Genomic DNA, 13,316 nt, shown 5'->3' on the forward strand with positions numbered 1-13,316 from the left:
TGATCAAGACTCGACACTTCAATGGTTTAGGACCACCTAGTCTGCATCATCTAGCCAAGCTATCCATCTATGCTCAATTCAGTAAGTGGGTAAAATGTGCTCAATTCAGTAAGTGGGTAAAATGTGCCCAACACCAGCCTGCATGAACTTGGGAAAATTTTAAAGGTTTTCTACATTAGCCATGGTGGATATTCACAGTGCAAGAAAAACTTAGCTACATGATGCAAGAACAACTTAGCTACATGAACTACATCACTCATCTATATGCCCCCAAAATAGTTCGTAAATAAAGTGCTTAAATGAAAGCTCACAAAATTAAATTACATCAATTAAAGTGCATCATACATGACATATAAAGCTATATTCTAGATATCACAAATATAGAACTCAATACAAAAATATCTTGAATCATTTTTGTAAAACACAATACATTTCTTACAAGACTCGTCTCATTAGTAGACTAAGAACATCCCCACTACTCTCTCTCTCTAAATCCTCTCAATTGCTTAATTTCCTCTCTCTCTCTCCTAAACTTCAGTAATAACAAAGCTCTCATTCTATCTTATGAATAATAATTTGTCCCTAAATTTTCTCATCCAAATACTACCCTTTGTCCTTATTTTCTCATCCAAGTACTACCCATTGTAAAAATGTTGGGTTACAATGAAAGACCATCAGCTCATGATTGTTTTATGTATGGAGTTGAGCATAGGAAGAGCTTATGCTTGCTACACACTCTTCTCTTCTAACACATAATAAGAGCATATGCATTTATAAGAGCTCTTGTACCCACCAGAGAGCTCTTATATCCCCATAAGAGCATAGATATATTATTGCATGCATAATAGATATTGCTACACACTCTTCTCTTCTAACACATAATAAGAGCATATGCATTTATAAGAGCTCTTGTACCCACCAGAGAGCTCTTGTATCCCCATAAGAGCATAGATATATTATTGCATGCATAATAGATATTGCATTAAAATTGCATAGAGCTCTATACATACATAGAGCATAGAGCATAGAGCTCTATACATACATAGAGCATAGAGCTCTATACATACATAGAGCACGGTGCTCTTAGTATGAAAAGAGCTCTTGTATACATAGAGATCTTACATGCATAAACTCTTATGATACATAGAGCTCTATGTATACATAGTGCTTTTACATGCATTAACTCTTTTGATACATATGCTATACCCCCTAGCATATAGAATAGAGCATGCGTGGAGAATATACCATAGCTCTATGCTCTATGCTCTATGCTCTTTGTTCTATGCTCTGGAGCTATATCCATGTAGAGAGCATAGAATATAGAGAATATCTGTTAATATAGAGAACAAATAAGCTCTCAAGAACTTCGAGCTATGCCATAAGTAACATGGAAAGAAAAGGAGGAGTTAAGTCTTAACTTAAGAGAAGAGAAGGTAAGGTTTAGGATATCTAATCTACAAGTATTTAAAGAAACAAAAATGTCAAGTTTAGGATAGCTCAATGAAAATGAGAGCTCTTTTTAGCTCATGAGTAGGCAAATGAGAGCTATGCATCTATGCATTGGGATCAATGGATAGAGCTCAATGCATAGAGATATATGCATTTACTCTATGCATAACTCCATACCTCTATGCATAGAGCTCTTGTTGAGTGAGTGAGTGATTGAGTGCGTGTGTGTGTGTTGGGGGGGTGGAGAGAGAGAGAGAGAGAGAGAGAGAGAGAGAGAGAGAGAGAGAGAGAGAGAGAGAGAGAGAGAGAGAGATTTTCCTTCAACTCACAGGAATCTTTTAAATTACTAGCATGACAAAAATTATTGAGAGGTACCAAAGATACTCAAGCTCAGTACAAAATGACACAAATGTAACTCGAGATTTAGAGGTATTTTTCGTTGCACTCTTCTCATGTTCTATTTTACTTTCAATGTTTGTCTTGAATTTTTTTAAGTTACATAATCTCTTTTAAGCTACAAATATCATTTGAGCTACAAAATGGTCATAAAGTTCATGAAGATAGCATAAAAGAGAAACTTTGAGAATTTGCTTTGCATGAAGGTTTAAAGTTCATGAAGATAGCATAAAAAAGAAAAACTTCAAAGTTTGAGAAATTGCTATACGTGAAAGTTTGAAGTTTCTAAAAATCAATTTGCATGAAATTTTAAACTCTGTAGCAAAGTTTAAGCGCAACACATCCATGCTTCTTGTAGAAATCAACTTGCATGAAATTTTAAACTTTGTACAAATTTTAAGTGCAACACATCCATGCTTCTTTAAACATTTTTCTTTCAAAGCTAATTTTCTATCTAGATACATTTTTTGCTTTTTTTCATTGTATTTTACCTTGGCACATAGCTATTCACATTCTTACTTAGACCTTCATATGCCATTGGCATTTGTTTTCTTTTTGCCATTTGCATTAGTCCTAGATATTTATTTCCAAACTTTTAAAAAAAATACTCATGCTATCCCTTGTTTACTTACATTTTATGATCCTAAATTATAACCAATCATGTGACTTGATATTTGAACACCCGACAGAGATATATGTATGAATATAAAAGGAGGTAAAATATATTAATATCATTCATTATAAAAAATACATAATACTTAATTATACAGAAATAAAAACTTAACATAGGAAAACAAGAAAGTTATTTTCTATGTATTCACGTAAACTTGACATAGGAAAATAAGAAAGTTATTTTCTATGTATTCATGTAAACTTGACCATTTGGTAGTGCTTTTAAATAACCCTTTCTTATCTTTTGTAGTGCATGATGACATTTATAAAAAACTTGTTGATTCTTAAATATTTCATACTATCAAAGTTTTTCTTATTATTTAAATATATTGAATATTGTCATATAATAGGAGAGGATGGTTACAAAGGTATGTACTTCTTGCACAGTGAGCCATGTATGTATTTCTTGCATTAAGCCATGTAAGTGTTGCTTGAATTAAGCCAAGTATGTATTGCTTGCATTAAGCCATGTATGTATTGCTTGCATTTTAAGCCAGGTATGTATTACTTGCATTTTAAGCCAGGTATGTATTACTTGCATTTTAAGCCAGGTATGTATTACTTGCATTAAGCCATGTAGGATAAATTCTGCTTGAGGAATATCTGTATAAGCGTATACAAATTGTGTTAAATAGGAAATAATGTAAATAATTTTTTCAACTGTAGTTACATTGATTAATGTAAATAATGTTTTCAAACGTAGTTACATTGATTAATCCTTTGGATAGATAATAGAAATAACTTTTTGAATCAATGATCTTTGATACATGATATTCTCTAAAGAGACTAAAGGAATATCATGATTGGGTACTCACCTGCTAATATTTCTCCCACAGTGATAGTTTCTATATGTATAAAATTAATCCAAGAAGTCTTTACCTTTTTCATCATTTATATGGGTTTTTACCAAAGGCATAGATTTGATATATTTCTTTTCTCACTAAACAAGTAACTTTCTATGGTACAAACAAAGTCAAAGGAACTTCTTATTTACCAAAGGCGTAGATTTGATATATTTCTTTTCTCACTAAACAAGTAACTTTCTATGGTACAAACAAAGTCAAAGGAACTTATTATTTCTCTTAAAGCATATTGATAGGCCCCTTTATAATTCATAGAACCATCTCACAAATGATAAGGTTTAATTACAAAGAGCAGGCATGGGTGCTTTATATTTCATAGAACCATCTCACAAACCTGGGGGGGGATACACTCACAAAAAAAGGGGACATCACATGCATGCATGAACCTCAAGAAAACCCCCTATATTGATTCTCATAAGATGATAACACCCCCTATTTAAGCTTATAAGGATATTTTAAAAAATTACTATGTCACCCCCCTTCCTTATATCTATGTTTTTCTCTAGAATTTACACATCCCCTCTCCTTAGGTTAAAGTATACTACTTTGAATCTTATTGAGCGAACATAAGTACTTCATACATGCTACCAAGAAATAGATGTTAAGTACTAGGAAATCATCACTGTAAATCACCATGCATACTTGAATCATTATTGAAGTATGTTGTGATCATTTCTTGATACCATTAGATCATTACCATACATGCACCATGAAAGTAAGTACTACTAAGGCCCCCTACTCCTAACTTAAGTTTAAGATTTAGTATTCACCTAAATACATGGCCTTACCCCTACCTTATAAGCTTATGCCTCATTTCAAAAAACCCCCTCTTCTATAGTCACATGATATCATAAGTTTTCTAAGAGTGAATCCCCCATTGTACATCTCAAAGCTCAAAGTGTGGCCACCATTGTCTCTTCTTTTGATGAGCCATAATATATATGAATCACCAGTATAAAAGTAAAAGCCACTAGGAGATACCAATTGGAGGCATTAAAAGCATATATAGCTATACATCACCCCCTTTAGCATAGAATAGCCCAAGGGTTTCCTTGTAAGTATCAAAATACTGGCTTGGCAGCCTACCAATGTCTACTCACTTGGTAGCCTAAAAATATCAAAATACTTGCTTTGGCAGCCTACCAATGTTTACTTCTAGGGCCACCAATGTTTACTCGCTCGGCAGCCTACTAATGTTTACTTTGAGAGCTATGCATAAACTTACTCAGCTAGAGATCCCAATGTCTAGCCTTTCATTGCATAGGTAAACCTAGCACCTATCTCTACTAGTGTAGCAATTGAATATCTAGCATGCAACCATTGATAAAGTGATGCATCAAATGGTTCACATATATCCTATAGGCTGAGCCTAGCATCTCTATAACACAAAATGTAAATATCCCAAAAACTTGCAGTTACTGTCTTGAATGTCCAATGAATGTAATCGCATGATGGCTACTAGTAGTTCATTGAAGAGACCTACAAAGTATATGAAAAATGGTAGAGTGTGGAGTGTATAAATATTATTATGAAAAGGATACAAAAATCAATGAGAATGATGATGATCTTGAGCATGAGCTCAAAGATGCGGTGATGACAGCCATGCAACACTTATAGAATGTGCACACAATGTCTGCACACCAAATTTATGTTGTTGAAGCACTATAAAAAACCTAAAATCAAATAAAGGAAAATTGAGATGTCCAAGGAAACTTAACAACATGCAAACTAGCCCTAGAAGATGCACATGAAATGGCTCAAAAGTAGTAAAATATCCATTAACAACACACTAGAGGATAGCTTAACCGGAGACAATAAGAAGAACAACTCAAGGAGGTGATGACAAGAGCAAAAAATAGATGAGAGAGCCAAGAGAACCTACTACGATACAAATTCTTGGAGTGGAGACAAAGGTATCAACACACACACACACATATGTAACAAAGCAAGCAAAGATGTAGAGAAACACAACATCATCACAATGAGAATATGTGAAGTACAAGTGGAGTGACATGAGAAGGTCACTTAGACACTCACTCACATAAGAGTTTGTACACATGCTTGGGGGAGAAAACCTCATAAGGAGGGAAAATGTACCCTAACCCATTATTAGCTCGTCCACACATCACTACCATAAAATGGGCTACAAATACAACAATAAAGTAATTGGTGTTAGGGTTGGATATAGTTACAGCTCAATAAATTCCCCATAAGAAAGAAAGAAATTTCCAACAATTGGCTTAGTGTTGAAAAGGTAATAAAGGCTCATTGAAAGCTAAAGTAGAGCTGAAATGGTGGTTGTACAACTCAACAATGGGCCTTTATATAGTGTAGTTCAGGTTTGAGACTAGGTTCTAGCTTCTCTAGTAGACCTTAATCAATTAGAAAGAGGATAATTTTTTAATTGAGATCCTCAACCTAAGAGCTCACCCTAATACCATCTTGGATGCATACACACAATGGTTGCCCCATTAACTAAGAAAGAGGGTGCCGATTCAAACAAGTACAAAATAGAGATTTACACAAATTCTTAAGAAATCTAATTAAGATTTAAAAAAAATAACTTAAGAATTTCATAAGTTTTATTGAATTAAGGTCCTCAACCTATGAGCTCACCCTAATACCATTTTATAACCATACACACAATGGTTTCCCCATTAACCAAGAAAGAGGACGCCAATTCAAACAACTACAAAATAGGGATTTACACATATGAAATGTTAAGAAATATAATTAAGATTTAATAAAATATTTCAATATTCCATAAGTTTCTTGAGATTTAAAGTGCCTAGTATGGTGTGACTAGTACATGGCAGCAAGTCACTGCCCATGTGGCAAATATTTCAATATTCCATAAGTTTCTTGAGATGTTTTCTTGAGATTTAAAGTGCCTAGTATGGTGTGACTAGTACATGGCAGCAAGTCACTGCCCATGTGGCAAATAATAAAAAATAAATATTTATGAAAATAATACCACAAAAATGTTTCAAGAATTTCCATAATCCTTAATGGCTGCAACTTTATACTCAAGGCTTTAGCTAAGATTTTATATGCAGATCCAAGGAGGGTGATGTGCCTCCATTGCTTGATGTCAGTCTTGTCCCCACTCTTGGGGATAAGGTGAATCAACCCCTCCGTGAGGTATGGAGGCATCATACCCGACAACCATTTGTTCTTTTCTAACACTAAGCATTTCAAAGATTTGATTGCTTAATCCATCATCTTATCATAGAGCTAGCCAATATCCTTGCAATTACAAGTCCTCAAGATGATAAATCGTTTGATTTTCATACAATGTTTTTATTAAAGTGCCTAACATGGTGTGACTAGTACATGGCAGCAAGTCACTGCCCATGTGGCAAATAATAAAAAATAAATATTTATGAAAATAATACCACAAAAATGTTTCAAGAATTTCCATAATCCTTAATGGCTGCAACTTTATACTCAAGGCTTTAGCTAAGATTTTATATGCAGATCCAAGAAGGGTGATGTGCCTCCATTGCTTGATGTCAGTCTTGTCCCCACTCTTGGGGATAAGGTGAATCAACCCCTCCGTGAGGTATGGAGGCATCATACCCGACAACCACATTTACAGTGATAGCATCTCCAATATGATACCAAAAAAGAATAAAGATTGGTAGCCTAAGGATATGCGCAGACATATGGCATTGATTATGAGGAAACTTTTAGCCCACAGTTGCCACCAAGGTGGCAATAGTGAGAGTTGTGATAGCAGTGGCTATGTCAAAGCAATGGTTTTTACATCATATGGATGTAAAGAATGCATTCTTGCATTCTTTACATCATATGGATGTAAAGAATGCATTCTTGCATGGGGATTTGCAGGAAGAGGTGTATATGTTACAGCCACCTGGTTATGAGAATGTGAGTCACCTCGAGCATGTTTGGAGGTTGAAGAAAGCCTTGTATGGCTTAAAACAAGCACGAAGAGCATGGTCTGACAAGATTTTTGAATATCTTGTCACTATTGGCTTTCATGTAGCCAATGCAGATTTCTCGCTGTATGTGAGACACAGTCATAGGAGGGGTTGTGCTTGTTGTCATCTATGTAGTAGATGACCTGATCATTACAGGGGACCATGATGCAGAGATCTTTGATGTGAAGATCTTGCTTAGACAGAAGTTTGAGATGAAGGATCTGGGGGAGCTCAGATATTTCTTGGGCATTGAGGTGATTAGGTCACCACATGGTATTGGATTACTGCAGAGACAGTATGGCTTGGATATGTTGTGCAAGTATGGTATGACAGGCTATAAGCCTATCTCAGTGCCATTAGATCATAATGGCAAGTTGAGTGTAGATTATTCGGGAAAGATTTTGGAGGATCCTACTATGTAAAGATGCATAGTAGGAAGCTTGATCTACATGATGATCACTAGGCCAGATTTGAGCTATGCTATTGGGTTGGTGAGTCAGTTTATGCAAGTTCCTCGGAAGCTGCATTTGGATGCATTGAGATGCATACTGAGGTATGTGAGGTCTACTTTGCATTGTGGACTATTTTATGAAACTGGGACAGAGATATGTGTACATGGGTATAGAGATGCTGATTGGGCTGGTAGTATCTCAGATAGAAGATCTACTAGTGGCTTCATGTTTTCTTTGGGGAGTGCTATGCTATGACTTGGAGTAGCAAGAAGTAGCCTATGGTTGCTCTATCCAATACAGAGGCCGAGTACAGAGGTGCTGCTATGGCAGCATGTGAGGTAGCTTGGTTGTGAAAGCTACTTGTAGATTTGGGTCTATCAGTGGATAGACAAGTTGTCATTTTTTGTGACAACATTAGCAGTATAAAGTTGGCCAAGAACCCAGTTTTTCATGCTCACATGAAGCATATAGAGATACGCTACCATTTTGTCAGAGAGAAGGTTTTGGCAGGAGGAGACATTGAACTTGTTTATGTCAACACACAGGATCAGGTCGTCTTGCTGACATCTTCAACAAAGCATTGTACAGAGAAGCTCCGCAGATTCAGAGCTTTGCTTGGTGTACATGAGATGGAGTTGAGGTCGAGGGGGAGTGTTCAGATATCAAGCTCATCTAGTGAGGCGGTGGACACTGATGATACGGCCCTACACTTACACCACTGGCATGGTTGGTGAGATCATGGGTGATATGCGGCCAGTGGGATGACAGGCTGTGTGACAGCCATTCTAGAGATTGGCATAGTTATAGTACCAGCTCATTTAGTTGGGTTCACACTATAGAGAACCCTAGTATATATTTGGCTGAGTACCTTTTTAGTGTGTGTACTCTTATCTTTGTATATGGTGTGTTGAATGTTGTGTGAAGAAGAAGAAGATTTTCAGCCTCTCACCTTGTGTGTTCTCTTTTAGGGTTTTGTGAGTGTGTGTGTGCACTTGCAAGAGCTCAAGCTCTCTTCTCCCCTGCATCTTTTCACATGTTGGGTAGATAGTCACTAGATATAATCTTGTACAAATCTATTATGTGTAGTGTGGGCGGCATGATGATGGTTACACATTTTTGGCATGCATATTGGATCCACATTTTGGCATCACTATGTTCATGGTGATATTATACTTTTGGTGACATTTTATGTAGTGGCTTGGGGGCCGTCATTATCTTGTACATAAAATGGAGACATACATATTTATTATGCACATTTGTTTATAGGGACATATTTATTCAAATGGTTTGTTTACCCTTAGTAGATGACCTATATTAATTAATGCATGACACTTTCCTAAAGTTTAGGAGAAAGGCCCAAAGTGGAGTGAAAAAATCATTTTTGGCAAATAATAATATATCTAAATACACTTTCTTGAAAGCATGAGCCATTCAGAAACGGGGGGGATATTGTACCCAATGTGTGTGTCATACATCTTCTCTTCTTTCATGTTTGTGCAAGTTTGTTTCTCAATAAGATATGGTGTTTTGAGAGAGGTAGAGTGGGATTTGTTCATTATTTTATTGAATTTGTGCATGAGGATCACAGCCCTCCTGCCAACATATACTAACTGAGGGATACATCCTTATATCAGATCTAACACTTTACATGTGAGTGTATGAGGGATACATCCCTATATGAGATCTAACATTTTGCATGCCTCTATCACTTTACAAGTCTAGTCTAAATAAGCAGTCGTGATGTTTGGATCACTTTATAATGTCTAACTAAGTTTTCTTTCATGACTTTATAAATTATGGTTAATGATAGGAATGTCCATTGTGATGTCATCTAATATCTAATATCTTCTAAAATGATGCAATGTTAGTCACATCATCTTGCCATGTAGAGTGACCATCCAAGTAAAAGTATCCATAACAAGCATGCAATGGGATTCCACTAGCTTAATGCTCCATACGTGTAAACTATCATGCAAAACCAAATGAGCTAAATACATGCTAAGAAAAATGTGTGTCTAACTAAAAATTGATTGAAAACAAATTTTACTAAATTGAGTTTTCTACACAAAGAGATCAAATGATGTGAGTTTTCTACATAGATAAATCAAATGATGTGATGTGCATATCTAAATATGCCTACATGAGAACTAAAGCTATTTTTTCATGTCATCAATTCATGTGTTCATGTAATCAATTCATGTGTTTAGCCATCATGTCATATCCAATAGGCATGCGAAATTAGGTGGATTAATATCACTTTGTATGTTTAGTCATCACGTCATATCCAAAATTCATAATAAAGTAGTTGGAGTTTGGATTTAACCCCTAATAGGGTAAGTCTAGACTACACAATAGACCTACACTTTGGATCAACCTCCAAGCCCATCGAAACTCAAGAATTAGTCATCCTCCATAAATATATCCTTTAACCCTTATTTGGGCTATATATGGAAATATTACTATGCACTTGGATGCAACATGCTTAGTAGTAAAATCCATCTATAATCCAACAACCACCATTTGTTCTTTTCTAACACTAAGCATTTCAAAGATTTGATTGCTTAATCCATCATCTTATCATAGAGCTAGCCAATATCCTTGCAATTACAAGTCCTCAAGATGATAAATTGTTTGATTTTCATACAATGTTTTTATTAAAGTGCCTTTCATAAGCCCTTAAAATGTTTTTATTAGTGCCTTTAATAAGTCGTTAACATGATATATCTAGTTATTAGGGTGATTTAGTGCCTTTCATAAGCCCTTAAAATGTTTTTATTAGTGCCTTTAATAAGTCGTTAACATGATATATCTAGTTATTAGGGTGATTTAGTTAACTCCCCAACATTATATACCTAGTTATTTGGGGTGCTTTCCTTAGCTATAAATTTCCAATCTCCAAACTATACTTTAAAAAACTTGCCACGTAATTTAATATAATATATCCTTGAAGTGGTTTAAGAATTAAGTGTAATGAAGAATATAAATAGTTATATTAATTTTAGTACACAGATTTTTTTTATGTAGAGATAGGAAAGTCCTAAAATCTTGATCAATTTTAGCTCCTTGAAATTAGTGTAGGTTACCATTAAAAACCATAATACTTTTTATCACATGATTTATAAAGGGGTAAATTAAGATTAGGAAGTAATCCTTTTTTCTTTTCCTTTGCAGCATTATCATTCAAATAGGTGTTAGCTCTTTATTGTTTTTTAAGTCACTAGAAATTTAAATTGAAATAATCAAAGTAACTTAGATTTTATTAGGTATATAGAACTAGTTTTGAAGATGGCAACCTGATTTAAAGGTAAATGCTTCTATTTGGTTATTCTTATAAATATACTTTTTATTCTAAGGCAAATATACTTGTGCTTGATTGTTCTTGTAGTATTGGAGACATGAGGCTACTCAATGTATGGAGAGAATTGCTTACATGGAGGAGAGACATAGGTACTAAGGTTTTAAATGAGGAATATTTTTTGGAGTTTCCCAAAAGGATATGTTGGAGTTTAAAGATGTTATTTTTTGAAAACTAGATGAATACTTATATGTTAGCACTGAATAGTACTTATGTATTTATATCAATGCTAATACTTAGATTTTAACATATTAACACTAGATAATACTTATGTTTTAGTATCTAGTGCTAATACTTATGTGTTAGCACTCGATACTTATGTTTTAATATCTAGTGCTAATACTTATGTGTTAGCACTCGATATACTAAAACATAAGGATTAAGGAAAACCTATGTACGCTAAATTGTTAGTATCGAGTGTGTGTTAGCACTAGATACTAACAAGTTAGCACATATAGGTTCTTCAAATTTAATAGAAATTAATAGTCTAAATGCCTAAAACAAACATAAAAAATCATACATGTTGCAACCTTGCCAACATTTTTCCTAGCCTTTACCCAAATGGTATTTGTCTCATACTACCAAAATGGGGTGCATATTTGATCTTGGACACCTAGATTTTTTTATAAAAATTCAAAGGCAAACTCTACATGATTAAATTAGCATCATAACTTCTATTACTTACATATCTTGTGTAACTTCTATCTCTCATAGGCACTTGATTGTGCATCTTCTCTTTACTAAACATGTTATATTGTAGAAATCTTATGGGAGAAAATCTTTTGGAATTTCAAATCAAAGATTTACAAAAGCTAGAAAACCAACTTCAAGGTGGAATACGTCGTGTGAGGGCAAGAAAGGTAGTTATCTATATATATTTACCCTTTTTTAAGAGCTCTTATTTTGTAAGTAAATAAAATATTTTTCCCTTCGGCAGATACAAGTCTTGATGGAGCAAATTCAAGATTGCCATAAGAAGGTATGGATTTTACAGTCTTTTTCATTTTTTTTGGCTTGCTAATGCAATGCTTTTTTCATCACTATCTAAGAAGTTTTACCTAATTTATGATTTTTTCTCCATTTTAGGAGCATTTACTTTTACAAGAGAATGAAATACTAAGATCCAAGGTATTTTCCTCCTCATGTATTTAACATAATTCATCTCATAGGTATTAGTAAAAGTAAAAAACAAATAGAGGGGTTCTTTTTCTTTTATCAACTAGCTACTTGGAAATTTTGTTTTATCCCTTGAAAGGTTTGTGTTTTTTAAAACTTTTACCTTGAACTATTTGTTACCTTGTATTATTAGCATAAAAATCCTTAGATTTTTTTTTAAATCTTGATTAAAATTGCTATTTTTAATGTATTTTTATAACTTCAAAAAATAACCTTAAAGTTTGCTAAACTTGGATGTTTCTTTTCAAATGTTGTTGTAACGTGTACATGGTTCAGCTTGTGGAAGCATCCTCAATGCAAGCATGTAGTGTCATCAAGGAAGCATCTACAATACAAGCACATAGTTTCATCAAGGAAACATCCGCACAAGGCATCCGAGATAGCTCAAGTTTTAAAGTTTCCTCAAGGCCGATTGGCTTTGCACAAGAGATTGATTCAATGATAAGTGTTGCTGAAACAACCCTCCAACTTGGATGCCCATAGAGATACATTGCAAATTGGGTTTGTGCACTTAAAGAGTGAATATGAACCAAAAACTTGAAAAGGGAAACAACTCTCTCACTTGGATTCCCACAGAGATGAGTTACACATTGGGTTTGTGCACTTGAATAGTGAACACAAACCATAAACTTGTGTTTCATACATGAGAAAATGTTTAGCTTTGAGTAGATCACACGTTTCTTTATTTATATTAAGCACGAATGTAGAAAGTTTCATAGCTTCCTTGATCTTTTAGCACAACTCAAACTGTAAGTTACCCATAACCTTTTCAATGGTTATTTGACCTACATCATGAACATAGGGTGCATACGTAGCATAGAGTCAAAGCCTCACACAAGTATTAATAAATAGTACTCTTAGGTTTTAGATAATGTTGAAATATTTATTGGTTATGTCAATAATTAGCTTGGGACTTACCCATCCCATTCATAAGCTAGGGTATTAGGGTAAAAAAACAATGATTTTTCTTAATTTTACCGATAAAGAGGCAAGTTTGGATAAAGGAGATTAA

General features: G+C 34.4%; 1 protein-coding gene across 1 annotated transcript in view; it reads left to right on the plus strand.

Moving 5' to 3' along the window:
* LOC147618305 (MADS-box protein SOC1-like) overlaps positions 1-12,942 on the plus strand; it is a 60,542-nt gene extending 47,600 nt beyond the window's left edge. Inside the window, exons 2-7 of the mRNA XM_086775132.1 lie at positions 1,800-1,878; positions 11,159-11,220; positions 11,889-11,988; positions 12,066-12,107; positions 12,215-12,256; positions 12,581-12,942. Coding sequence (XP_086631258.1) covers positions 1,800-1,878; positions 11,159-11,220; positions 11,889-11,988; positions 12,066-12,107; positions 12,215-12,256; positions 12,581-12,787 — 532 coding nt within the window. The 3' untranslated portion in view covers positions 12,788-12,942. The remainder of the gene's footprint in view (positions 1-1,799; positions 1,879-11,158; positions 11,221-11,888; positions 11,989-12,065; positions 12,108-12,214; positions 12,257-12,580) is intronic.
* The last annotated feature ends 374 nt before the right edge of the window (positions 12,943-13,316 follow it).

The sequence above is a fragment of the Cibotium barometz genome, chromosome 35 (assembly GCF_041138505.1).
Source record: "Cibotium barometz isolate CiBa-2024 chromosome 35, ASM4113850v1, whole genome shotgun sequence".
Taxonomy (NCBI): domain Eukaryota; kingdom Viridiplantae; phylum Streptophyta; class Polypodiopsida; order Cyatheales; family Cibotiaceae; genus Cibotium; species Cibotium barometz.